Raw genomic sequence first — 27,920 nt, forward strand, 5'->3', positions numbered from 1 at the left:
CTTGAGGTTGTGTGTTTGTGTGTGACTCGGCCCACACAGTTCAGGGGGAACCCCAGGGGGGATACAGTGGTGCCTCGCAAGACGAAAAGAATCCGTTCCGCGAGTCTCTTCGTCTAGCGGTTTTTTCGTCTTGCGAAGCAACCCTATTAGCGGCTATTAGCGGCTTAGCGGCTAAAAGGCTATTAGCGGCTTAGTGGCTTAGAAAAAGGGGGGGAGCGGAAAAAAATCGCAAGACTCGCAAGACTAGCGGGTTTTTCATCTTGCGGGGCACCACTGTACAAGGAGCTTCAGGGAGAGGAGGGAAAGAACAAGATTGGTTTCATGACCTTCCACTCATGCAGCCATTGGATACAATCCCTCTGTATTTAGCCAGGAGATGTATATTTAGGCTGGTGGGGGTGTTGAAAAACTAACTGGATTTTGAAATTTAAATGTGAATCTCAACCATTTCCAATTTAATTTTGCAAATGTCAAAAAAAAACAGATGTGCACCTATGCTATGGAACGCACACTCAATTTTCAGACATTTCAGGCGAGGTTTTCTGGAATGCTCAAAATCAACATGGGCACGCTGATGTTTTCTAAATATTTAGGCATTCGGAGTTACATAACCTTCATAGAGTTTACTCCCAAGTAATAGACGGTTGCACACTTTGATCAGAGGCAGGTTGCAGCTGCCTCGAGCGCAGTCGCTTCTTGCCACACACATGGATTTTACTGGTGGAACAACCTTTTGTTTTGAGAAGCAACTTCCCTCCAGCTCTGGAAGCTAACTTTGATTAATGAAAAAGTGTGTATTTTATTCGTAGAATCAAGTAGTAGATTAAATTATGTAGTAGACGGTATATGTTTCAAGGTTGCAGAGGACACCAAATCAAGATGAGCAGCAAACATTTTTGAAAACGTTGGAGTGTTTCATAGGTAAAGGTAAAGGGACCCCTGACCATTAGGTCCAGCCATTGCCGACTCTGGGGTTGCGGCAGTCATCTCGCTTTACTGGCCGAGGGAGCCGGCGTATAGCTTCCGGGTCATGTGGCCAGCATGACCAAGCTGCTTCTGGCGAACCAGAGCAGCGCACAGAAACGCTGTTTACCTTCCCGCCGGAGCGGTACCTATTTATCTACTTGCACTTTGACGTGCTTTCAAACTGCTAGGTTGGCAAGAGCAGGGAGCGAGCAACAGGAGCTCACCCCGTCATTGCGGGGATTCGAACCGCCGACCTTCTGATCGGCAAGTCCTAGGCTCTGTGGTTTAACCCACAGCGCCACCCGCGGCCCATTGGAGTGTTTCATAGATAGCAGTTAATTTGAAAATCAACAAGAAGAATGGTTGTGTTTCACTTAGGAGCAAAAGTGCCAACCATCTCTATGGCCAGGTTGAGGCAGTTTAACTGGTAGCAAAGTCTTCTGAGAAAATATCTAACTTGGCATGAGTCACCACGACGGTATTATGCAAGGCCAGTGTTTTAGGTTCTCCTTGATGGGCTGGGTTTCTGAGATAGAGGAAGCACTATTGCTTTGTTCCCTGTGAGGAATACATTTTCACACTGGAAAAGAGGATGTTGATAAGGTGTGTGTGTGGGGGGGGGGGGAATTGAGAAGAGCTTCCAAGATGAAAAAAGGTCAAAAAGGCTTGTAGCTCTGCTTTGCGTGCAGAATGTCCCAGGTGCAATGCTCAGCATCTCCAGGCAGGGCGGCTGGGAAAGGTTCCCTGCCTAAAATTCTGCAGAGCTGCTGCCAGCCTGTGTAGACAGCACTGAGGTAGATGGAACACTGGTATATGGCAGCTTCCTATGGCATGACCAGTCACAAGTACAGTGGTACCTCGGGTTAAGTACTTAATTCGTTCTGGAGGTCTGTTCTTGACCTGAAACTGTTCTTAACCTGAAGCACCACTTTAGCTAATGGGGCCTCCTGCTGCCGCTGCACAATTTCTGTTCTCATCCTGAAGCAAGGTTCTTAACCTGAGGTAGTACCGTATTTTTTGCTCTATAAGATGCACTTTTCCCCTCCTAAAAAGTAAGGGGGGGAATATGTGTGCGTCTTATGGAGTGAATGCAGGCAGGCAGCTCTGCTCAGCGCTCCCTTTAAAGGGCCGCGTGGAGCGTGTGTGCGGCTCTTCGGGGCTTTTCCCCCGAGGAGGGAGAAGGGCTTAGCTGCGCGCAGCCTCTCCTGGGCAAGGCGAGCCTTCATCCCGCTGCCCGGGAGAGGCTGTGTGCAGCTATCCCATAAGCCAAGACAGCCAGCGGGATCGCTGCACAGCGATCCTGCTGGCTGTCCTAGCTTCTGGGATTCATAATATTTTTTTTCTTGTTTTCGTCTTCCAAAAACTAGGTGTGTCTTATGGTCTGGTGCGTCTTATAGAGCGAAAAATACGGTATTTCTGGGTTAGCGGAGCCTCTAACCTGAAGCATATGTAACCCAAGGTACCACTGTATTAGGAAGAGAAGGGAGAACATGTTTTTTTAGATTACTAGGATTCTGAGAATTAACAATCTGTTTTGCAAGTTGAAAAGCACCTCAGGAAGCAGAGAGCCAATCTTCCAGTAGCAATGACACATCTAACCCTAACCCTAACCCTATCCTGGCTGGGCCTGATGGGAGTCATAGCTCAAAAATCTGGGAAAACATATTCTGCATAGGCAGCCCCTGCAGGAGAGCACCTGTTTTCTTTGTACCCAGAGACCAGTACCATCATTCCATCTTTGAATTAGTGAATTTGGTAGCTTAACCACATGCCATGTGAAGAAGTCTCTTTTTCCCCTGTCCTGAAACTTCCAGCATCTGGGGATGCTTCCCTGGAAAGAGACCCAGATGTGAAACAGCGGATTTGTTGCTGCCTGCCTCCAGGATCAAAGGCAACAGTTCTCTGGGACGTCAGCTGAAGATACCAGGGATTAACCCCAGGACCTTCTGCTTGGAGAGCTACAGCCAGTCTGATTGGTGGAAGAACCACATACACCTGCCCTTGCAGGTGAGACCAGAATAAAACCATGAGATAAATAAATGGGTGGGACTGCTTGACAACAGCGACAAGAAAAATTTCCCTCTACACTGCAGGCTTTAGGGAAAAGGTGCTATTTGCCATTGACTCCGGGGAGCAGACAGAATTCCTCAGTGTGCATGAGAGGGACACATTCCACAAGGAGGCAGATCTTTCCCCATTTTGGTGCTCTGCATAAAGGTAAAAAGACCATTAGGTCCAGTCGTGGCCGACTCTGGGATTGCGGCACTCATCTCGCTTTATTGGCCGAGGGAGCCGGCGTACAGCTTCCAGGTCATGTGGCCAGCATGACTAAGCCGCTTCTGGCGAACAAGAGCAGCACACGGAAACACCCTTTACCTTCCTGCCAGAGTGGTACCTATTTATCTACTTGCACTTTGACTGCTTTCGAACTGCTAGGTTGGCAGGAGTTGGGACCAAACAACAGGAGCTCACCCCATCTTGGGGATTCGAACCGCCGACCTTCTGATCGGCAAGTCCTAGGCTCTGTGGTTTAACCCACAGCACCACCCTTGTCCCATTGAGTTGCATATGGTCTCCCAAGTTAGCCACAGAGGCATAAGGAGCTCTGAAGGGGCTTTACTTGGGTTATCAGAGCATAGATTTTCAACCTTTTTGAGTCCACAGCTCCCTTGACCCAACTACATTTATTCTGTGGCACCCCTGTGGGACTCATGAGCCCAGTTACGTCACCTCTTGCAGGCAGAGCTGGCAGCCTCTCACCCTTTTTCAGACACCCTTGTGGAGTGTCCCCTCAGCCTCTCCCCTCCGGGCAGCTGCTGCTGCCCCCCCAAGGAGAGATGCCTCCTCATACTGCCCCATAGCGGCCTGGGAAGAGAAGGCGCCCAGCCTTAGTGGCCCAATGGAGACTGGCCATAGGTGGGAGGCAGCAGTGACTGCAGCAGGGCTGCTACAACAAACAGCTGTGCAAGCCTTTAGCATTAAGAGGTGGGAGGGAAGAAAAGAGGGATGAGAATAATAATATTTATTATTTATACCCCGCCTATCTGGCTGGGTTTCCCCAGCCACGCTGGGCGGCTTCCAACACAATATTAAAATACAGTGGTCTGTTAAACATTAAAAACTTCCCTAAACAGGGCTGCCTTCAGATGTCTTCTTAAAGTCTGGTAGTTGTTTTTCTCTTTGACGTCTGATGGGAGGGTGTTCCACAGGGTGGGTGCCACTACTGAGAAGGCCCTCTGCCTGGTTCAATGTACCTTGGCTTCTCGCAATGAGGGAACCGCCAGAAAGCCCTCAGAGCTGGACCTCAGTGTCCAGGCAGAACGATGGGGGTGAAGACGCTCCTTCAGGTATACAAGACCGAGGCCGTTTAGGGCTTTAAAGGTCAGCACCAACACTTTGAATTGTGCTTGGAAATGTACCGGGAGTCAGTGTAGGTCTTTCAAGACCGGTGTTATGTGGTCTCAGCGGCTGCTCCCAGTCACCAGTCTAGCTGCCGCATTCTGAATTAGTTGCAGTTTCCGGGTCACCTTCAAAGGTAGCCCCACATAGAGGCCAGTGTTGCCCGCAGCACCCCTGACCATCATTCAAGGCACCCCAGAGTGAAGGCACACTGGCTGAAAACTACTATATTAGGGGGTCACTTTTGTGTTCATAGCAGTGGAAGGCAGCAGACACCCAGATGTATGCAACACAGAATACTGTCATCTTCGTAGTGTTCCTTACAATTTTAGAAAACCCACGAGGATTCACAGAACTAGCCTCTCCCAAGTCAGAATGAATAGAATAACAACAACAATAAAAACCAAACCAGCCAACCTTAGGAAAACTCCTGTTAAAAAGATTTATTGCAATAATACAATAAATTTTTAGAAAAACACACGCATCTGTTAGGTTACAACCCTACCTAGCGGGGCAGGTGGCGCAAGGTTTGCTGAAAAGGCAGCCAGAGGTTGGGGACCCTCAAACATAAATCCCCCTTGGAGGGTGGAGAGCACTCCTCATTTCAGAAGCTTCGCTCGGTATCTTTTGAGGCCACTGACCCTAAATGCACAGCCTTGCCTCTGTGGCGCCACAACTATGACCCGCAAGATGCTCAGCCGGCTGTCTTCAGCCACAACAGTCCGCTAATGGGGAGCCTCTCTGCTCCTCGCCAGTCAAGCAGAACACAATCACACCTCAATTGCACTAAAGTTTCGGGCACACACTCCCAGTTTCTCCACATAGCTATATATGTGTAAAAACATTTTTTTATATATGTGTGTGTATCTATTTATATATACATATAAAACAAAAACCAACTGGGGAAAAAACCATTGTTACCAAAAGAAAAAAAGTGTTTCTGGAAAGGATTTGACACCCTAACATATTACAATCCTTGGGGCGCACCTTTGTGAATTCCAAGTGGATGCTACACTACGGCGCTAGAGAGGCATCGTTTTAAGACAAAGAAATCAGGACTGACAAAAGGTTTGTGGTTTACTGGCATTTCCTATTAAGAGGGTTTCCCCTCTCTTCTTTTTTAAACAAACCATAAATAAGCAGCAGAATGGTTGAAACACATGGGGCAGGGGAGGAACAGAGTTATATTTACAAGGGGGAGAGGGCCCAGGGCCAGCTGCGAGAACCCAGCAGCTACAAGCCCAGCGTTGAGCAGCCGAACTCCTTTGCAACTAATAAAGTGCCTTCTTTCACAGGACCTCCTTCCACACGTATTGTTTCAGAAACAGGAGAGACTCGCAGGGCAGTGTCCCATGTTGAGTATCCTTTGAGGCAAAGACAAGTGAGCCCTGCGCGCCCCCCCCCCCCCCAGTTTCCCTCTGGTCTCTCGTAGCTGGACAAAACCTCACCGGGAGCCTGCGATGATGGAGCAGGCTGGATTACATTGCTGCTGTTCTTCTGCATTAAGTCTTCGCGGGCTGGGAAATCCCGCCCGACGGGTTTAAAACTGAAAATACTGAACCGGTGGGATCTTTGGTTTATTAACAGAACTGCGCAGAACCCCACCTCCCGCAGGTACGTCTGCCACGCAAGGTTCCCCACGCCACCAACTTACACCCAACTCCAGGCCAAAGTGGGAGCAGAGAAACAGAGCAGAAACACATCACAGAATCGAAACAGCCAAGAGCCAAATATTCAGCACCAGCGGCTGGAACCCTCTCCTGAAGACTGCGTAAAAGTGCAGAAATGCCCACCAGTCCAGGCCCGTTATCTCTGAGGAAGCCTTTTGCCTGGCACGATTTTGGTCTCGGCATGTGTGCTGCTACACAGAAGCGGATGCCCGCAGGACTGCACCACGTGACTCTGAATCATGGCAGGAAAGCATCCTTGGGCTCACACTGCTGGGAGTGGCATGGGCAAGGAGCCTGCCTGGCACCTCTCCCCCAAGGTGCACACTTGGCACATTAGGCCGCGGTGGGGTTGCAAGAGAGCAAGGGCAGCAACAGAAACCCACAGCCAACTTCTCTATTGTTCTGTAACGCATTGGGGGTTGCTACATCGTGCCACTGGATGCTGGACTTCAGTGTTCTCTATCTGTGGTGGAACTCCGGCCCAAATTTCCATGGGGGCGTGGGGGCACGTGTCCCCTCCCCACCTGCCCTGCCTGACTTGCACCTTTTGCTCACTCATTCCTTGCCGAGTCTTGGCCTCCATGCACACAGGGCCTACGCTGTCTCTTATACACGGAGACATGGATTTGCATGCTCCGAATCTCCATCCACTAAGTGCCTGAACCAGGAATGGTTTTCTCTAGGGGGCTGAACAAGGAAAGGGTGCATTGCCAAAAGCCTAATTCGCCCCCCCCCAATTGCCAAAAGCCTGCCTAGTCAGAAGCCAGGCTGAGGTTCGAGGGGCACCGTGCTACATCCAACCAGAAGCTGAACTGGATGCAAGAACCAGGAGGATTTCATGGGGTTTTTGACCAAGGAGGAACACAAGCCTCTTTGCTCTCCACGAACAGCACAGGATTTCTTAAAAAAAACAACAAAAAACCCCACATGGAACGTGGACCAAACGTCAAAACAAGTGCGGCTCCTTTGCACACAAAGAGGATTTGTGAAGAGACAAACCTTATTGTAGCAGTAGAATTGCTCTGTATTGGCAAGTTATTACAGTCCAGGCTTTCTTTGGTGTCGGGCAGCCAGAGCAAGAAGCCAGGGAACTCTTGAGCGACTCAGCATGAAAAACGTTCTGCAACTGGATCCATAAGAGCGTGCGTGCACACACACACACACACACACACACACACACACACTCACACAAAGGCGGCATGACCTAACATCTATTTTCTCCCCTTAAAAAATAAATAACCTATTGATATTGAAGAAACATGATGGTTTTCTGTATTAAAATTATGGCAACGGAGATCAGAGACCACAAAGAAATGCAGCAATCTGCACATCTTGCCAGAAGGCTCTACAAATGTGCATTTTGTGCTGCAAATTTTCTCCCCTGTGCACACTTTTAGAATAAACACACACAAACAAACATAACCCAAGAACCCTGCTGGGAACTAATCACAGGGGATGTGGTGGCCTCATGCACTGGCAGAACTGCCACGATAGTCTTCTCTTTCAGTCTTCATGCTTCAAGATAACCCCAGATCTATTTCCTTGTTTGTGTTTTTTTTGTTTTTTGTTTAAGGGACTAAACTAAAAAAGAAACTGAAGGATCCTCCTCCTTTCACCCTCAGCGGAACACGTGGGACTCGGAAGAGGCATAGAGTTCCGTTTTCAGGTGTCCAAAATGCGTGTCGAGAGAAAACAAGATGCAAGGTGACTGCCGCGCAATCAAGCTTGGGCAAACTGAAAGCATCTTCCGGAGGGGAGAGCGTGTTACGTAATCAGAAGTCTGACCCTTGATGTTCCAGGCACTACTTAGCAGAATTGGGAAGGTTTACTACAGTGATGGTGGGCGGGATGTGGGACAGGAACTCCCCCCCCCCCACAGAGGTCCGAGTGTCACCCTAGCGATGTCCAGTGTACGCTTTGAACCAGGAGGTAACGGAGGCCGCGGCCGAGGAGATCATGCCTCCGGCGCTGCTGCTGGCGATGGGCTCCCGCGAGGCCAGCGTGCTCTGGCTCTGAAGCATCTCCACCGTCTGCGAGGGGATGTCGCAGAACCGGGGGCTGGGCAGGTTCTCCCAGTCCGTCCCGAGGTCCGTCTCTTCGTCGCTGACACGTTCATCGCCGCTCTCGTCCGTTTCGCCGGCGCCGCTGGGGTCCACGAACTCCATCGAGTCCTCCAGGTCGGCGCTGATCTCGAACGGCCCGGACCTGCGGTAGGAAAAGCTGACTCGGCTTACGGGGAAAACGACTCGCAAATCCGGACCGGCAAGAGGAACGAAGAAACCTTTTGCAGGAGAATGACAGAGCTTTGCTACACTTACAAACCCTCCAGAAAAACAAGGTTTAAACCGGGCACCCCCAAACTCGGCCCTCCAATGGGACTACAATTCCCATCATCCCTGACCACTGGTCCTGTTAGCTAGGAATGATGGGAGTTGTAGTCCCAAAACAGCTGGAGGGCTGAGTTTGGGGGTGCCTGGTTTCAACTGACTGGTGGATCACTTAATAATAATGCTGTAAGCTGTGTTGTAGGTACAGGAATCCAGGTTCTTATAGTATTTTGGAAGGTCTCCAGTGAAATTTAAAGAACAAAAGTAAGGAAAAGGGTGTCCACTGAGGCCAGAATGGCTCGCCAAGCCTCTTACGCTCTGATGGGAGCTGAAGGGAAACCAAAGGAACTAAGGTTGCTGGGAAAAGGCCCTAACTCCTCTCCACCATGGTGAACCACAGAGACTCTCTCCCATATTAAGGATACATTGCAGTCTGGCCAAAGGACCCAAGGTGGCTGGGGAGCAGGGCTGCAGAGAAGGCTTGGCCTGCAAAGAGCCCCAGGGTGAGAGATATAGACTTGGATGGCTACATTCAGCCCCCAGGCCTGAAATTCATCTCCCCTTCAGGTAGAAGGTCCAGCTCAGCTTGTGGATGCCGATTTCCCTCCAAGCCACAGAGGGTTGCTGCCAGCCAGAGCTGATTCTCCTAGGCTATGTGGACCGCTGCTCCTGTTCAGTATAAAGCAGTTTTAGTTGCTGAATTTGGCTCTCTGTTCAGTTGTCATGGTCCCATTTCATAGCTCGGGGAAAGCTGAATTAGGAAAGGAGGCCCTGAGGGAGCAGAGGGAGGGAGGAGGTATCTTGGTGGCACAGGGATGGGGAATAATAAATAATAATAATAATAATAATAATAATAATAATAATAATAATAATAATAATAATTTATTTATACCTTGCCCATTTATACCTTGCCATCTATTTATACCTTGCCCACTCTGGGCGGCTTCCAAAAATATATATATTAAAATACTGTAATACATCAAACATTAAAAGAACGATGGGGGAGGAGACGCTCCTTCAGATATACTGGACCGAGGCCATTTAGGGCTTTCAAGGTCAGCACCAACACTTTAAATTGTGCTCGGAAACGTACTGGGAGCCAATGTAGGTCTTTCAAGACCGGTGTTATATGGTCTCGGCGGCCGCCCCCAGTCACCAGTCTAGCTGCCACATTCTGGATTAGTTGCAGTTTCTGGGTCACCTTCAAAGGTAGCCCCACGTAGAGCGCATTGCAGTAGTCCAAGCGGGAGATAACCAGAGCATGCACCACTCTGGCGAGACAGTCTGCGGGCAGGTAGGGTCTCAGCCTACGTACCAGATGGAGCTGGTAGACAGCCGCCCTGGACACAGATTTGACCTGTGCCTCCATGGACAGCGGTGAATCCAAAATGACTCCTAGGCTGTGCACCTGGTCCTTCAGGGGCACAGTTACCCCATTCAGGACCAGGGAATCCTCCACACCTGCCTGCCTCCTGTCCCCCCAAAATAGTACTTCTGTCTTGTCAGGATTCAACCACAAGGGGAAGGCTGTGCCAGGCTTAGAAGTGGCACAGCAAGGGGACAAGGAGGGCGAGGTGGTGATGGCAGGGCAAAAGAGGGGCTGGAAGCTGCCTCTTACCTTCCCAAATGTTCTGCCTCGGGGCTGACCAGGTACATCAGGTTCCTGAGTGTATGCAGAGGATGCAGGAGGTCTAAGTTTACGTGCTGGAAGAGGAAGAAAGCAGAACATCCATCAGCCAAACTGTGCTGAGACGAGGAAGGGAAAGTGTGAAGCCACAGGAGAGGTTAAAAGAAAAAAAGAAAAAATTGCATTCACTGTACCTGAGAAAAGCAAAGGTAAAGGATATTGGCGTTCAGCTTTTTCACTGCCCACGTGAACTTCCTCCTGCTGAGGTTTTCCCCGCAGAACTCACTGCAAGACACGTTAAAAACACATGCGCAAACTGAAGAGAGAGCGCTCAATGAAAGGATCCTCTCCTGTTAGCCTTCTGCAACGCTAGCAAATCAACCAAATCTTGGCAAAACGATGGCTTTTATTTGGCCAGTTGGCAGGAAAGGGAAAAGCGTGCATTTGCCCATCTCCATTTCTGGAAGGAGGCAAAACTAACTGTTCAGGCAGTTCTTCCATGCAGAAATATAATAATAATAATAATAATAATAATAATAATAATAATAATGATTTATTATTATTTATACCCCACCCATCTGGCTGGGTTTCTCCAGCCACTCTGGGAGGCTTCCAACAGAATATTAAAATACAGTGGTCTGTTAAACATTAAAAGCTTTCCTAAACAGGGCTGCCTTCAGATGTCTTCTAAAAGTCTGGTAGTTGTTTTTCTCTTTGACATCTGGTGGGAGGGCGTTCCACAGGGCAGGTGCCACCACCAAGAAGGCCCTCTGCCTGGTTCCCTGTAATCTCACTTCTCACAGTGAGGGAACCACCAGAAGGCCCTCGGCGCTGGACCTCAGTGGCCGGGCAGAACGATGGGGGTGGAGATGCTCCTTCAGGTATACTGGGCCGAGGCTGTTTAGGGCTTTCAAGGTCAGCACCAACACTTTGAATTGTGCTCGGAAACATACTGGGAGCCACTGTAGGTCTTTCAAGACCGGTGTTATATGGTCTTGGCGGCCGCTCCCAGTCACCAGCCTAGCTGCCGCATTCTGGAAGGAATCCCTTCGAGAGGGGAAGGGTTAAGTCAAAGCTGCAGACCATGCCACCCAACCTGTATGCATTCACCTCTCTCTCTCTCTCTCTCTCTCTCTCTCTCTCTCTCTCTCTGTGTGTGTGTGTGTGTGTGTGTAGGTCCTGTTCAGTAAGCAGAGACCCATGACCAGGGTTTCCCAAACCGGAGAAACCAGCTGTTTTTTTGGACTACAACTGCCATCATCCCTAGCTAACAGGAGCAGTGGTCAGGGATGATGGGAGTTGTGATCCAAAAACAGCTGGAACCCCAAGTTTGGGAAATGCTGCACAAGAGGTCCCTCCCTACACCCAGAGGACGAACCCGCAAGCAGCTACTGGGGCTTTTTGTTTTCTGCGGGAGACTTATCAAATGCACTAAGAAAAGGTGAAATCCACGCCGCTCTCAAATATCTCCATTTTTTGCTTCCTCTCCAGTGCTACCACACGGGCCTTGGGGAGCTCAAAGTGCTTCACGTATGCTCCCTTGCAATTGTTACAACGTGCAATTGTATGGCGAGTCCAGCTGTTCAGCTGCATCGGATCTACCCTGCAGAAAACGGGGTCTTTCCGAAATGTTGCACACAGAAGAAAATCCCAGAGTGTAAACTGGGGTTCAGGGACGCGGGTGGCGCTGTGGGTTAAACCACAGAGCCTAGGACTTGCTGATCAGAAGGTCGGCGGTTCGAATCCCTGAGATGGGGTGAGCTCCCATTGCTCGGTCCCTGCTCCTGCCAACCTAGCAGTTCGAAAGCATGCCAGTGGAAGTAGATAAATAGGTACCACTTCGGCGGGAAGGTAAACGGCATTTCCATGCGCTGCTCTGGTTCGCCAGAAGCGGCTTAGTCCTGCTGGCCACATAACCCGGAAGCTTCACGCTGGCTCCCTTGGCCAATAAAGTGAGATGAGCGCCGCAACCCCAGAGTCGGCGACGACTGGACCTAATGGTCAGGGGTCCCTTTACCGTTAAACTGGGGTTCATGCACTTATAGACCTGGTGCTCAAAACACACGATGCTCCCCTGGCGCCACCCACCGCGTTATTCCAAGACAACTTGCCTATTGTACAGCTTCTTGGGAAGGTTAACGTCAAGTATATGCGACAAAATGTTGACAAGCTGAGTTGCATAGCACAGGGCAGCACTGATGGTGTAAGCGGGGTTGTTATGTTCCATGTCTGGAAGGGAAACAACAACAACAGGCCCCCCGTCAGTAGGTTGTAAAAGGGCTCCCCCCCCCCAGGAGTATCAACTATATACGTCTCCCCAGGAAACAGCCCCATCAAGAAGGGAGCCTTAGATCGCAGTGTTGTATAATAGTTAGGGTGCCAAACTAAGAGGTGGGAGATCAGGGTTCAAATCACTGCTCAGCCATGAAGCTCAGTTTTGGGCCCATAACTGCCTCTCAGCTCAGCCTGCCTCACAGGGTTGTTGTTGGGATTAGAGAAGGAGGGGGAGAACCACGTAGGCTGCCTTGAGCTTGGGAGGAAAGGATAGGGTAGGAATGCAATAAACAAATACATAGGTATCCTGGTTCTCAAATGCCTTGGAACCCAAACACTGTGTCAGGGGGCTGCCATCAAGGGAGGGGGGAGGTAGGAACGTACAGAGAACCTCCCCCTTTGTTGAGCAGCTGCACCTCGCCAAGAATCTGGTGAAGGCGGGCCCTCAGGCGAAACGGAGGAAGAAGGAAAGGGGGGGGGTGTTGCAAAGGCTCATCCAGCCTGAGATGAGCCACGACCCCACTCCCAAGAGGTTTGAAATGCCACTTCCGTCGCAGAGTTTTTGCCAGGGAAATAAACGTAAGGAAAAGAGGCAGAGAGGGGGTTTCCCCGGGCTTTTGTGCTGGAAGTCAATTCGGAAGAAACCACTTCCGGAATCTGCTAGTGATTGAGGCAGACATGGATTATGAACTTCTGCACTGTACATAGTTTGCACTCAATCAAACCTGTGAAAGACAGGTCGGATTCCTGGCTGTTATCCTCGTGAGAAACCACACATATTCCTCACACCCAGAAGTAAGTGTTCTGGTTTGCGAACTCTTTTCGGAAGCTGAATGTGCTCTCTTTTGAGTCCCACCCTTCTGTTTTGAGTGTTACGCTGAGATCTGTCTGCTTTTGCTATTTATTTTGCATTTTTGTGGCTTTTTTTGTTTTTGTGACTGTGTGGAACCCAATTTAGCTATTGATTGAGTGTGTGACTGCAGTACATTGTTTATTGCTTTCATTTTATGGATCAATGGTCTCATCAGATAGTAAAATTCATGTTAAATTGCATTTCAGGGGTTGTTTTTAGAAGTCTGGAATGGATTAATCCATTTTGCATTAATTTCTATGGGAAAGCGTGTCTTGGTTCTGGAACGCCTTGGTTTTGGAACGGACTTCCGGAACGGATTAAGTTTGAGAACCAAGGTACCACTGTATGGAGGGGTAGAGATGTCAAGGAAGCACATAACCTGCACATAACTTCAACTCACTTTGTCCATGGCTGTGACATGAACCCTGAATTCTGCCCAGCTCTATCTCATGGCCCCTGGGACTTTTGCTTCCACACACCCACGGACAGGACACAAGCAAAAATTAAAACCGTGTTGCGAAATGGTGTACAAATTATACAAGTTATTTATCTTCTCTGAACCCCGAGTCACAAATCCCAAACCCCAGTTGACATTTTTGCCGCCATTCCGGCTTCTAAGAGTTCTGCAGGCGAGGGATTTGCCGGCATGTTGTCACAACCACGCTGCCGAGAAATTTGCTCTGCCTTTTTTTTTTTCCAACCAGGGAAAAAAAGGAAAAGGAAAGGAAGCCACGATTCTTAGGGAGTTGAATTTAATGGAACTTTGAAGTGTCAGGCACAGCTCTAATGGCTTTAGCCCAAATGTAGAAGAGTTTTCCTGCACAGCGAAGAAGCTAGTCGAGGTGGAAATGACTAGTCAGCTAGACTCAGAATAACTATTTACAGGATTTATTAAAAGGAAAAGAAACCAGCAGAGTTTCTGCATACAAAACAAAGTAAAATAAATCCTTTCTTTCTCTCTCTCTCTCTCTCTTAAACATACACAGCACTCCTACTCCTAACACACCTAACCCCAAACTGTGCTAGCATTCCTAGATAACAGAGTTGAGTGCTGGTCGTTAACCAATCGGAGTAAGTAGTTTCTAGGTCAAGCAGACCTTGGCTTTCTGCCAAGAGTAAATTGACACTGCCTTGAGTTAATTGTGTGAAGCCAGAATCTGTAAGTTTTCATGAGGATCAATTAACAGAAACTGAATAGAATTCTCTGCCTGGACCTGTGCTCCACAGCTTTGTGTGGCTGCAGAATCGCAACCGACGGGGGAGCCTTGCTGACGCACTCCCAGGCTTCCCTAAATCCAGACTGAGCTACGTGCTCTGCATTGATGTTAACCACATAATCTGAGTGAAGGAATGAGCAGAGGCTTACTCCCGGTGAGCTTAACTTCAGCCCAGCCAGAGGCTCTGTGGAAATTTTTTTTACCTGGCCCTTGAGTGGTCTTCTTCTCTTCCACCCAGTTGTAGTAAGCAGAATAATCTCCGTTGTTGGGAAGGCTGATCCAAGGCCCCGCGATGCCTATGCTGGTGTCTCCGTTGTGGTCATCACACACCCATCTCCCGGACAGGTAGGTGGTTCTCCTGGCTTCCGCAAGCTTGCTCACAGTGCTAGAAGTCATGGCGTTGTCGCTCTCGGACGACATGTCTGCGGGGTCCCTGGAATAAAGGCAAGAGGCTGAATGGCGGTCTCTAAGGAAGAATATAGGGACGCGGGTGGTGCTGTGGGTTAAACCACAGAGCCTAGGACTTGCCGATCAGAAGGTTGGCGGTTCGAATCCCCGTGACAGGGTGAGTTTCTGTTGCTCGGTCCCTGCTCCTGCCAACCTAGCAGTTCGAAAGCACGTCAAAAGTGCAAGTAGATAAATAGGTACCACTCCGACGGGAAGGTAAATGGCATTTCTGTGCGCTGCTCTGGTTCGCCAGAAGTGGCTTAGTCATGCTGGCCACATGACCTGGAAGCTGTATGCCAGCTCCCTCGGCCAATAAACGAGATGAGCGCCGCAAACCCAGAGTCGGCCACAACTGGACCTAATGGTCAGGGGTTCCTTTACCTTTTAAGGAAGGATAGAGCCACCCCTACTAGTGGCTGCCACTGGTGTCCCCTCTGTGAACTGGGGCAAACTGTGTTCAAGGGCAGAAAGTACAGAAATAAATGAACTCCTTGTGACATCGTCCCAGGAGTCCAGCTTTTCCTCTAAAAAGCAGGAAAAGAAAACACTGTGGCTAAAATTAAGCACATTGCTTTCAGTGGAAGAAATAAATCCATGCTAACATCATCTCCCTTGGGCAGAAAGTGCTTAAAATTGAACATTTAAGGAATTAGCTTCTGTCAAAGAAATGCTGAAAACAGGCGTAAGACAAACAGGTGTTGAGGCTGCAACCCCAAGCAAACTCATTATCCCCACCCAACCAGCCACCTAAAAGTCACCCTTTAAGAGCACGCAGGGTAAAACAGAGCAGGATAAGCCTATATGGGATAGCTCAGTCAGCAGAGCATGGGACTCAAGCCCAGCATTGAACAAACAGATTCTTGCACTGCAGGGAGTTAGACTAGAAAGACCTTGTGGTCCTCTCCAACTCTCCAGTTCTTTATTATTTTAATACAGTCGTAACTCGGAAGTCGAATGGAATCCGTTCCGGAAGCCCGTTTGACTTCCGAAACGTTCGGAAATCAAGGCGTAGCTTCCATTTGGTTTATGATTGTGCAGGCGTGCCAGAAACAATAGCGGAAGCCGCACCGGACGTTCGGCTTCCAAAAAGACGTTTGAAAACTGGAACACTCACTTCTGGTTTTTGATCGTTTGGGAGCCGGAACGTTCTGTTGGGACATTGCCTACGTGCTGCTGTGCAGCTTGGCAGAGTGAGCAATTAGTAAGTTGGCTGAACGCCAGGGAGACTGAGCAGGGGGAGTTTCTGCCTGGAGATATGGGAGCCTTGGATACAGCTCTACTGTTGGGAGGAGGTCGCCCATATAGGCAGAATGACCCATGACTTCTTTGTGTGTGTAGGAGAGTCTTGGAGTGAGTTGAAGTTTTGTTGAGAGAAAGAGAGTGAGTTAAGATGCATATCTGTAACATGTATATAGTAACTTGTGAGTCTGCTGTTGTACATAATAGATCTCTAAGAAACCAAGTTACTAGTAGGCAGCATTTTGTTCCTGATCATGCTGCCAGCTTGCAAACAAATGCTTCCGGAAAGTCTGCGTACGCTCTGCAGTTTTCAACACATTCAACTCCCAAGGCGTTCGGGAGCCGGGGTACGACTGTAATAATATTATTGTCTGCATGCAGCCCATCTATCTGGGTTGCCCCAGTCAGAATTCTCTGATCCTAAGACAGAAATGTAGTAATTTTTTAAAAATGAAGCTGTACATCCCACTGCGGCTCAAAGGGACTTTCACCCAAGTAAACGTGATTCTGGTTTGGGTACAAACTGGGTGACGTCAGGAGGGGGTAAGGACCATTTCAACACAACACCTCCTCCCCACATTCCCATGGCCTTCCAGTTGCCACCTGGTTTCCTGCCCACAGCTTTGCAGCTAGATGAGCATGGATATACCGTATTTTTCGCTCTATAGGACACACTTTTTCCCCTCCAAAAATTAAGGGGAAATGTGTGGGCATCTTATGGAGCGAATGCAGGCTCCTTGGCTTCAGCGATAGCAATGTGAAGCCTCCAAAGCGCAGAGGGAGCACTCCCTCCGTGCTCCAGAGGCTTCGCGTTGCTTTCGCTGAAGGGCTGAAGCCCCTCTCGCTCTCCAGGCTTCAGCGAAAGCAACGCGAGGCCTCCGGAGTGCAGCGGGAATTCGCACTGCGCTTTGGAGGCTTTGCGTTGCTATCGCTGAAACCGGGAGAGCAAGTGAGCTCCCGCTGCGCTCCAAAGGCTTCGGGTTCCTTTTGCTGAAGCCGGGAGAGCAAGACTCTCCTGGCTTCAGCAGAGAGGGAGAGCTGCACAGCACCCCTTCAGCGAAGTGGGAGGAGAAATGGAAGGGGCTCTGTTTCTCCTGCCGATTCGCTGAAGGGGCGCTGAGCAGAGAGGGGGAGATTTTTTTTTCCTGTTCTCCCCCTCCTATTGTCAGATGCATCCTATGGTCTGGTGCGTTCTATAGAGCGAAAAATACGGTAAATAGCAAAATTATTATTACTACTAAACCCCACAAAAGAGCACACGTATGCCTCTCGCCTGCTACACCTTGCAGACCGAGGAAGAGAGCACAATCTCCCGAGCGGTCCGCTCACCGCACTGGCTCAGCAGCTGCCCCTTCCTTCCCTACCTCATGCCAATCTTCACCTCCTCGATAGGGAAGATGACGGAGGTGAGTTCCAGGACATGCAAGCGCCGGAGGCCTGCAAGGTGCTCGTGCTGGCTTCTCAGGTCGTAGTTCCTTTTCTCCACCAGCTCTCCCAGCTTGCGGTTGTGCCTCTGGATCTTTTCCTTCTTCTCCTGATGCCGCTGGGCCCTGCGGTAGAGCTTCTGGTTCTCGTCCTTAATTCGGAGAAGCCACTCAGAGTCTGGGGCAGAGCAAAGGCAACGGTTAGCTTTCGGGGTGGAACCGTCGTTTCCTCAAACTGGTGCTGCAACCGGCTCATTCTTTCGATCAGAGACGGCCAGTCCTAGGCAATAGCTTTGATTTTTAGCTTCAAGTTACAGGGAAGCCAAGTTACAGGGAACCAGGCAGAGGGCCTTCTCGGTCGTGGCACCCTTCCTGTGGAACGCCCTCCCACCAGATGTCAAAGAGAACAATAACTACCAAACTTTTAGAAGACATCTGAAGGCAGCCTTGTTTAGGGAAGCTTTTACTATTTGATGTATTACAGTATTTTAATATTTTTTTGGAAGCCGCCCAGAGTGGCTGGGGAAGCCCAGCCAGGTGGGCGGGGTATAAATAAATTATTATTATTATTATTATTATTATTATTATTATTATTATTGATTTGATTTTTCCCCCAGCTGTTAACTTGTGATTAATAAAAGAGAGTTAGTTACATTGCTCTAGCAGTTGTTTCCCCAACTTGCTTCCCCAGCTGTTGTTGGACTACAACTCCCATCATCCCTGATCACTGGTCCTGCTAGCTAGGGATGATGGGAGTTGCAGTCCAACAACAGCTGGAGACCCACTGCTCTGGGTTGCTTGAACCAACTGAAAGGGCTCCCTCAAAGATGCCCAATGCTATTCCGCTACTGAGGATTACAGTGGAAGACTGACAAACAAAGGCCAAACTTTCTTTTGGGGATGTTGCCTGCCGTTACTGATCTTATCATAGAAGAAGCCCAGATAAGCTTCTGGGGAATGTTAAGGTCACATAGCATACTTTGCAAAACTGTTCAGCTATGGGAACAGGAGTGCTCCAGATGGAGTCTACCAACGCTTCTACTGAAGAAGAGGAGGAGGAGGAGGAGGAGGAGGAGGAGGAGGAGGAGGAGGAGTTTGGACTTGATATCCCGGCTTTCACTCCCCTTAAAGAGTCTCAAAGCGGCCAACAATTTCCTTTCCCTTCCTCCCCCATAACAAACACTCTGTGAGGTGAGCGGGGCTGAGAGACTTCAAGAAGTGTGACTAGCCCAAGATCACCCAACAGCTGCATGTGGAGGAGCAGGGAAGCGAACCCGTTTCACCAGATTACGAGTCCGCTGCTCCTAACAACTACACCACGCTGGCTCCCAGCACGAGCATCACTTACTTCGTGCCATTTCTTCGTTTTCCTTGCAGATCGTTTGCTTCAGCTGCTCAACCCTCATTTTGCAGGACATTATTTTCCACCTCTGAAAGAAACAGAGCAAGTAGAGGAGCTGCCCCAAAATCCACCACCTCAACAGCCTTAATCAACCAATCAGTTTTGTCTCAGGGCCCAAAGGAGCAGCACCTATGATAGGGCTATTTATTATACCCTGAACTGCACACTGCAATGTTTTCAATCAAGAGGCTTCTTGAGCCCCTCACTAGGTATAAACATTAAATTACTGTGACCCAGAGTAATCCTGGGGCTGGCTGAGTTGTGGTAATTCAGTGCGAGAACAGCACTTTTTGCTTTCCCCAAAGGCGTTATTATTTTAGGGGCAAGTAAGACAACAGATACATCTATTCTCTCAACCAAATTCGCCTTCAGCAAAAAAGTTATATGTCTTGCTTATTTGCCAGCTATTTGGGCACTGCCTTAGAAACAGAAAGACTGGATGGAGGCTAGACCAGACAGATACTTTTACACCTTCAGAATAAAAAACAAATTCCAGCCAAAGTAGCTGTAATTAAGTTACGTTCTGTCTTTCTTCCAATGAACTCAAACCATTGCACATGGTCCTCTTCCAATTCCTGCTTTCTCCTTGAATCAGCCCTGAGAGGTAGGTTAAGCTGGGAACGAGTTTGACTGGCCCAAGGTCATCCAATTGGCTGAGTCAGGATTTGAACTCAGGTCTCTTGGGTCCTAGACCTACACTCTAAACGCTACATTGCACTGGTGGAAGCATAGGATAAAAGCAACTCTCCTTTGCTAAACTCAACAGGTACAAGACATCCAACGAATTTAAGGGTATCCGATCTCCCCTTTTAAAATGTAGGTTTACTTTGGCAACTGGTAGAGCATGAGCCTCTTAAACTCAGGGCCACGGGTTCAAGCCCCAAATTGGGTAGAAAGATTCCTGCACTGCAAGGGGTAGGACTAAATGACCCTCGTGGTCCCGTTCAACTCAACAATTACAGGACATTGTGCTCTGTAATGGCTTTGTGTTTATCCTTCTCTGAAATCATCATTAAATGCCCAAAAGGGACCTGAGGTTTAAGGATCAACCTTACAGGGTTGTTGCATGGCTTACCAAGACAATGTGGATGTTGTGCTTCGAATACTTTGGGGGGGGTGTTATATAAATGCAAAATATTACTACTGGACTGAAGCTGGTGCCCCACAGTACAACTCCACACTCCCCTGGGTATGCATGCACAAGAGACCCACGAACGCAGGGTGATATGCGGTTCCTTCTCATGTGAAGAAAACAGCGCGGGTCTACACTGAAAAGTGGCCACTGTGCTACAATGTGAACTGGAAGACTTCCACAGGACTCACCAGCTGGTCAGTTATCCATTTCCCCTCCATAGCTTTTAACAACCTACAAGAAGGGGAGCAGAAGGAGCAGAAGATTAGCTGGCAACCAGAACTACGCTTTCAGCAAACATCAGAGGCTCGAAAGACGATCCGCCTGTGCTTTAAGCCAACCAAAGCAGGTAAAAGAAACTGAACTGGGACTTACTGGGACTGGAATTCGTGCTGCTTGTTTCTAAGGTGCTTCAATCTCTCCTTCTTTTCAGAAAACCTGGAAAAGAAAGAGGTTCAAAGTTGTGGAAAGTGAAGGAGATCTGCTGTTTGATAGCCCAGCCTATGTGTTTGTTTTTTAAATCTCCATACAGCATTTTGAAATTTAGGTGCTTTATATACCTAAGGGTCGGGTGTGGCACTGTGGGTTAAACCACAGAGCCTAGGGCTTGCCGATCAGAAGGCTGGCGGTTTGAATCCCCGCGACAGGGTGAGCTCCCATTGCTCGGTCCTTGCTCCTGCCAACCTAGCAGTTCGAAAGCACGTCAAAGTGCAAATAGATAAATAGGTACCACTCTGGTGGGAAGGTAAACGGTGTTTCCGTGTGCTGCTCTGGTTTGCCAGAAGTGGCTTTGTCATGCTGGCCACATGACCTGGAAGCTGTACACTGGCTCCCTTGGCCAGTAAAGTGAGATGAACGCCGCAACCCCAGAGTCGGCCACGACTGGACCTAATGGTCAGGGGTCCCTTTACCTTTACCTTAGCAACAGCAGAGCACCAACCTCATCTACTGAAGGAGTAAAAAGATGGATGCAACAATCTCAGACATTTTAATCAGTGGTGGGAAACCCCCAGGTGCCAGGCACATTTTGCGACTGGCACAGATCCACTTGCGACCACATGGAGATCTCTGGATGGCACGTTCTGCGACTGACATCTCCATCTGGTTGAACACTCTAGCTTTCTTTTTTTTATAAATAATATTTATTCAAATTTTAAAGATTACAAATAGAAACAATAAAAAAGAAAAATAAGAAAAAACATAAGAAATACAAACAATTAGGAAAAAACCAAATCAGACCTTTGCATAACTTTCTTTCCTTTACTTATTTCCTTGACCTCCTCACACCTTCCTTTTTTGTATTCTAGTTCAGTTAGATGTTTCAGCAAATCTTTTCCAGCTTTGTTCTTATCCTAATAATTTATCTTAATATACTGTAATTCTCGTCTTTCACCAATTAATAAATCAATTTTAACCTAATCCTTTATAACATTTCTGCTAAAACCACATTACTTCATTCCAACAACCTTCTAACATTCCTTAATTTTGCAATGTTTCTGTAAATAAACTTTAGTTTTTTTTTCCAATCTTCTTCCACCGACTCTTCTGAACACTCCAGCTTTCTTAAGCAGGTAAGCAAAAGAGCTTATTTGTTGTGCTGGACTCCCACCTTTTTCTCCAAGGAGTATGTAGTCCACCCTCTTCCTCCGTTAACCCCCAACAACAACCCTGCAAGGTAGGTCAGGAGGTTGCGAATGGCTCCAAGGTCACCCAGTGAGCTTCATGGTATTTGAACCCTGACCTCCCAGGTCCTAGTCCAACCACTACACCACCCTGGCTTCCTACAGTACTTCCACTATGCGGCAGTTATATATATATTAAGAAGGTAAGCAAAATGTCACTTAGAGAAGGATCTGAAATATTTTCCTTGATGCTTGAATTTGTTTTATTCTGAATTGTTTTATTAGATGTTTTAATGTGTTGTAAAGCAGTATAGAAATGAAAAGAAGAATAGTAGTAGTAGTACAGTGGTACCTCAGGTTACATACACTTCAGGTTACATACGCTTCAGGTTACACACTCCGCCAACCCAGAAATAGTGCTTCAGGTTAAGAACTTTGCTTCAGGATGAGAACAGAAATCAGGCTCCGGCAGTGTGGTAGCAGCAGGAGGCCAGTTAGCTAAAGTGGTGTTTCAGGTTAAGAACAGTTTCAGGTTAAGTACGGACCTCCGGAAATGAATTAAGTACTTAACCTGAGGTACCACTGTAGTAGTAGTAGTAGTAGTAGTAGTAGTAATAATAATAATAATAATAAAGGCATCTAGATATTCTGTTGTGGCGACCATAGCCATGGTTTAAGGTGCCATTCGGTGGTTAGCTTATATATCTGAGTTTCTAACACTGTTTAGAGTGTTTTGGGTACAGCTGTTCGGCTTAACTTAGACCAGGAGTTTGATGAGGGACAGCTTATGTTTCGCCAGAAGACTGCCAGCCAACTTCTGATAGGTCACCTCAAGGCTGACCGTGCCCTGAACCTGCCAGATAGTCCTCATGTTCTTGAGCAGGAGCAGCATAAGAGATTGGGAATATGCAACCACGTGCTGTATCATTCAATGCACCACCCATGGGATTCTGGCAAAAATAGTAACACCACAAGGCTGCGGTCAGGCCGCACGTGACCTAAAGAAGCGATGAGCTGTTAAAAGCCAGCCACATATAATCATTTGGAAAGAGATGTGAAATCATAGGTACACTGATGACAACTATTGGTGAAACGATTTTGCACCATTCTTCCCTTCTGTTTCTTTATAACATTGGTATATTGTATTTAAATTTATTAAGTGGTATTGTGTTTTCATCAACAGTAATTTCGGCTCACTCTTGGGAAGAAGGTCCCAAATTCCTACAATTTCCCCAATCTACTGCACCCCCTCAGGCCCCCCAGTCCACAGGAACAGAAGGGGGGAACAGAGGGAAAAAGGAGAGAGGAAGGATAGCGTGAGAATTGAGCCGCGCACCTTGACAAAAGCATAAAAACAAGCATAACAAACATAGCCAAAGGAAAAAAATACAAAAAGCAGTAGCCAATCTAAAATGTAAAACTGCTAGAACTAAAGGAGCCAGGTATAAATTAGAGGAAAAGCCTATGCAAGTTTACGCAGAAACAACCTTCACTATGTTAAGATTGCACAATCCTATACAGTGTAGTAACGCCCAATGAACCTACCAGGGCTTACTTTGGAGTACACTTGCATAGGAGCACATTTAAACATTTTTCTGGTTTCCAAAAGATGCTGAACATTTTCCAGTACAGTGGTACCTCGGGTTAAGAACTTAATTCGTTCTGGAGGCCCGTTCTTAACCTGAAACTGTTCTTAACCTGAGGTACCACTTTAGATAATGGGGCCTCCAGCTGCCGCTGCGCCGCGATTTCTGTTCTCAGCCTGAAGCCAAGTTCTTAACCCGAGGTACTATTTCTGGGTCTGTAACCTGAAGCATCCGTAACCAGAAGCGTCTGTAACCCGAGGTGTCACTGTAAATGCAAAGTAAGACACACAAAACACTTATTGAAATTCATTTCTTTTTTAAAAAAAGAAATCTTCCACTACTAACAGCCCATTCTGCTGCTTCTCATGCCAAGCAGAAACAAGTCACAATCCCTGGCTTGATTTTAAATCTGAAATTGAAACAGGAAATGTGATTTGTTTCATCCTCAAGAAAACAACAATCTGTAACCAAAATCTGTTCTGAAGGGCACCAGATTGGCAAAGACTGCTTTAGCAATTATGTTACGCTATTTTTGCTAGCTCCTGGAAATAAGTATTTCCACCCCCCACAATGTACAGTGGTGCCTCGGGTTACAGACACTTCAGGTTACAGACTCCGCTAACCCTGAAATAGTACCTTGGGTTAAGAACTTTGCTTCAGGATGAGAACAGAAATTGTGCGGCAGTGGCAGGCCCCATTACCTAAAGTGGTACCTCAGGTTAAGAACAGTTTCAGGTTAAGAACGGACCTCCGGAACGACATTAAGTTCTTAACCCGAGGTACCACTGTACTTCTCAAAACTATGACACAATACTCAAAACACCCTGCACAAAACAAGGGGAGCAGGTTGCCTTTGTTTTTACTAACGGCAGGACTTCCTGCCAAACTGTGACTCATCATCGACAATTAAATGTTAACCAAGGTCAAACTTCTTAACAAACAAAGTGTTGGAAGAAGGTTTCCTGAAACAAACACTGCATTTCAGCATGAAGTATAATTCAGGAGCAGACTAACAATGAGGAAATATAAATCCTATTGAGATCCAAATGACTCAAACTTCTGTGAAGTTAAGTTGAGAAGCGGGAGTTACAACAGCTATGCTATGTAATATTTCGCTCTTGTGACTTCTTCCTGTTTACAAAAACTGTAATTCACCCAAGACATATGTGAAATCATAAATATGATTTATTTTAATCATAAACACACACTCTCTCTAAAGGAACAGGTACGTAACTTGGCGTGCTCCTGGATCCACTGCTGTCGCTTGAAACCCAGGTGGTCTCGGTGGCAGAGAGTGCTTTCTGTCACCCTTGGCTGCTGGCCCAGATGGACCCCTATCGGGACACAGGTAGCCTAACTTCTGTGGCCTATGTTTTGGTAACCTCTAGGTTAGATTGGGACGCGGGTGGCGCTGTGGGTAAAACCTCAGCGCCTAGGACTTGCCGATCGCATGGTCGGCGGTTCGAATCCCTGCGGCGGGGTGCGCTCCCGTCGTTCAGTCCCAGCGCCTGCCAACCTAGCAGTTCGAAAGCACCCCCGGGTGCAAGTAGATAAATAGGGACCGCTTACCAGCGGGAAGGTAAACGGCGTTCCGTGTGCTGCGCTGGCTCACCAGATGCAGCTTGTCATGCTGGCCATGTGACCCGGAAGTGTCTGCGGACAGCGCTGGCTCCCGGCCTATAGAGTGAGATGAGCGCACAACCCTAGAGTCTGGCAAGACTGGCCCGTACAGGCAGGGGTACCTTTACCTTTACCTTTAGGTTAGATTACTGCAACGTGTTAAATGTGGGGCTGCCTCTGAAGACGCCTCAGAAACTTCAGCTGGTGCAAAATTCACTGGCCAGGTTGCTCACCAAGAGGAGCTGAGCATATAACACGGATCCTGGCCTGACTGCACTGACTGCCAATTAGTTTCTGAACCCTAATCAAAGTGCTGGTGCTGACCTATAAAGCCTTAAATGGTTCAGGACCTCATCCAGGGCCCTTCTCTATGTCCCCCGCCCCCTTCTCAAGAGGTTCAGAAGGCAACAACATGAGAACAGGTCTTTTCTGTGGTGTCCCCGTTTGTGGAATGCTCTCCCAGAGAAGCTCACCTGGTGCCATCATTACATGTCTTTAGGCGCAAGTCTTTCCCAGCCCTACCTGAAAATGCCAAGGATTTTATCCTGGGACCTTCTGCATGCAAAGCAGATGCTCTTCCACTGATCTACTATGGCCTATCAATGAGGGACTACCAAGCTTACAAAAACCCCTCGAATTCTACAATACAACATCTGCTCTTGCGTCTTGCTTAAGATGCAAAACAGAAAGTCAGCTACCGTGCCTACCATTTAGAACAGAAAGGTTTGATACTCAACCTAACAGCTTGCTTAAATTAACAAATGTGTACGGTCACCCAGGGTCATGTAAAGAGCTGTATGTCCCTGTTACGAATCCAGCACCTGGGCAAGTACAGCCAGAAGAATTGGGAAACAATACCACCAGCCTGAAGACGACTTTATGCTGCCAGACCAGGCTGGGTTTCCTTCAGTGCTAACAACGTAAGAACAGTACCACTGGATCTGACTGAGTGCATCCTGTTTCACACCGGGACAAGCCAGATCCCTTTCAGAAGCTCCTAAGCTGGCCATGAAGACCATGGACCATCCCCCCAGTGTTTGCCCCCGCTTACACCAACAGATGCCCACAGGTACACTGACCCACCACAGGTAAGCTGTAAGTTGCCCTGGGCAGGAGAAAGCAACTAACAAAATTTAATACAAAATGACAAGTTTACAAGACAGGAGTCCCTGGGTGGGCTGGAACTACCAGCCTCCTCATTAACATGCCAACCCTTTGCGCCCTGAGTGGCTAGCGAGGTTTACTGCCAGGTCTCAGGCCTCGACCTCGGGGGGGGGGGGACAGCGGCCACCTGTCAGCACTGAGCCACGGGAGTGCCTTTGAGCATGTGCAGAGAGCCGGAGCCACTTATATACAGTGGTACCTTGGGTTAAGTACTTAATTTGTTCCAGAGGTCTGTTCTTAACCTGAAGCTATTCTTATCCTGAAGCACTTTAGCTAATGGGGCCTCCCGCTGCCGCACAATTTCTGTTCTCATCCTGAAGCAAAGTTCTTAACCCAAGGTACTATTTCTGGGTAGCTATGGTTTTCCCAGTAGTGATGTATGGAAGTGAGAGCTGGACCACAAAGAAGGCTGATCACCAAAGAATTGATTCTTTTGAACTCTGGTGCTGGAGGAGACTCTGGAGAGTCCCATGGACTGCAAGAAGATCCAACCTCTCCATTCTGAAGGAAATCAGCCCTGAGTGCTCACTGGAAGGACAGATCCTGAAGCTGAGGCTCCAAGACTTTGGCCACCTCATGAGAAGAGAAGACTCCCTGGAAAAGACCCTGATGTTGGGAAAGATGGAGGGCACAAGGAGAAGGGGATGGCAGAGGACGAGATGGTGGGACATCTAAACAAACAACGACTAAACAACACTATTTCTGGGTTAGCGGAGTCTGTAACCCGAAGCGTCTGTAACCCGAGGTACCACTGTATACACTTTCTTTATCCTGGATAAAGCCTTAACCGCAACCGGGCCCCCACCTGGGAGGCTGAGGGGAAAGGGGGGCTGGAGGAGCCCCCTGAGGAGAAGCGCAGCCAAGGGGCCCAGAGACCCCGGGGAAGGGGGCAGGGAAGGGGAAGAGGAAGGGCCTGGCCGCCGCCCTCCTCCTCCTCCGAGGCACCCACCGCTCCGAGTCCCGGCCGTCGAAGAAGACGAAGTCGCCCCCGCGGACGCACTTGGCGCAGGTGAGGCGGCGCCGCGTGGTGTTGCAGAGGGGGCAGCGCTCCACCGCCACGTACAGGCCCTCGGCCCCGGCCTCCGCTCCCTCGGCACTGGCGGCCCCGGGGGCCACAACCCCGGAGGGCGGCGGGGGCGGCGGGTGCTGCTGTTGCCGCCGCGGGCGCTGCGCCGGGCCCGTCCAGCCGCCGCCCCTGGGAGACGCCATGTTTGCCGACGGGCTCGCGGCGCCCGGCGGTCACGTGGGACTTTGTTTTCAATCCGGGGCATGATGGGAATCAAAACAACCAGCGGAGGGAGGGAGGGAGGGAGGGGACACACACGGGGGCGGGGCTTCAAGGGGAAAGGAGCGGCGGTGACGCATTACGCAGAGGCGGGGTGTCACGGGGGAAGCGGCTCCCATTGGCTAATCCCAGACGGGCCTACGGGCGGAGTTTAAAGGGGAAGGAAAGGGGGCGACGCATTACGCAGAGGCGGGGTGTGATGCGGGGGAGCGGTTCCTATTGGCTGTCTCGCATCCCAATCCCAGGCAGGTGTGGGAGCGCAGCTAAAAAGGGAAGGAATGGAGATGACGTATTTCAAGGGGCGGGGATGAATGGGGGGCGGTGTTTGATGGGGAAGCGATTCCTATTGGCTGCCTCCCTGCCCAATCCAAGGCCGACTCCGTTTCCGCTGAATTTCATTCTTGCCTTTCTATAATTTGGGAGTATTTTCACTTTTACTTATTGGATTATTATTGTTATTACTATTATTATTTATTGTATTTTAGTATTTTGTTGGAAGCCGCCCAGAGTGGCTGGGGAAACCCAGCCAGATGGGCGGGGTATAAATAAATAAATTATTATTATTATTATTATTTTCTCTGCACATTTTTTTTTTTTTTTGCATAGGGTTTAAAGGTTGCCGGCTGCCGAAAGGAGAAGTTGCCTTTGGAACCGGGGAAAATTAAT

At 48.7% G+C, this 27,920-nt stretch overlaps 1 protein-coding gene across 1 annotated transcript; it reads right to left on the reverse strand.

Annotated features, from left to right (window-relative positions):
- Positions 1 to 4,801: 4,801 nt before the first annotated feature.
- ATG14 (autophagy related 14) lies at positions 4,802 to 27,191 on the reverse strand. Its single transcript, XM_079949650.1, has 10 exons — positions 26,919 to 27,191; positions 20,353 to 20,415; positions 20,169 to 20,211; positions 18,792 to 18,873; positions 17,384 to 17,621; positions 14,537 to 14,766; positions 12,097 to 12,218; positions 10,184 to 10,270; positions 9,981 to 10,066; positions 4,802 to 8,240 (listed from the first exon to the last, which is right to left on the reverse strand). The coding sequence occupies exons 1-10, from the start codon at positions 27,176 to 27,178 to the stop codon at positions 7,931 to 7,933; spliced, it is 1,521 nt and encodes a 506-aa protein (XP_079805776.1). The 5' UTR covers positions 27,179 to 27,191; the 3' UTR covers positions 4,802 to 7,930.
- Between the last annotated feature and the right edge of the window lie 729 nt (positions 27,192 to 27,920).

Source organism: Podarcis cretensis (genome assembly GCF_951804945.1).
Source record: "Podarcis cretensis genome assembly, chromosome: 1".
Lineage (NCBI taxonomy): Eukaryota > Metazoa > Chordata > Lepidosauria > Squamata > Lacertidae > Podarcis > Podarcis cretensis.

Bases quoted from the DNA above. Each gene is read 5' to 3' on its own strand.
- ATG14 (XM_079949650.1), bottom strand. From the start codon at position 27,178: ATGGCGTCTCCCAGGGGCGGCGGCTGGACGGGCCCGGCGCAGCGCCCG. The intron at 10,271-12,096 runs GTTGTCTTGGAA...TCTTGCAGTGAG, and splicing joins AGAAGCTGTACAATAGGCAA to TTCTGCGGGGAAAACCTCAG. The intron at 8,241-9,980 runs GTAAGAGGCAGC...TTCCTACCGCAG, and splicing joins GAGGCAGAACATTTGGGAAG to GTCCGGGCCGTTCGAGATCA.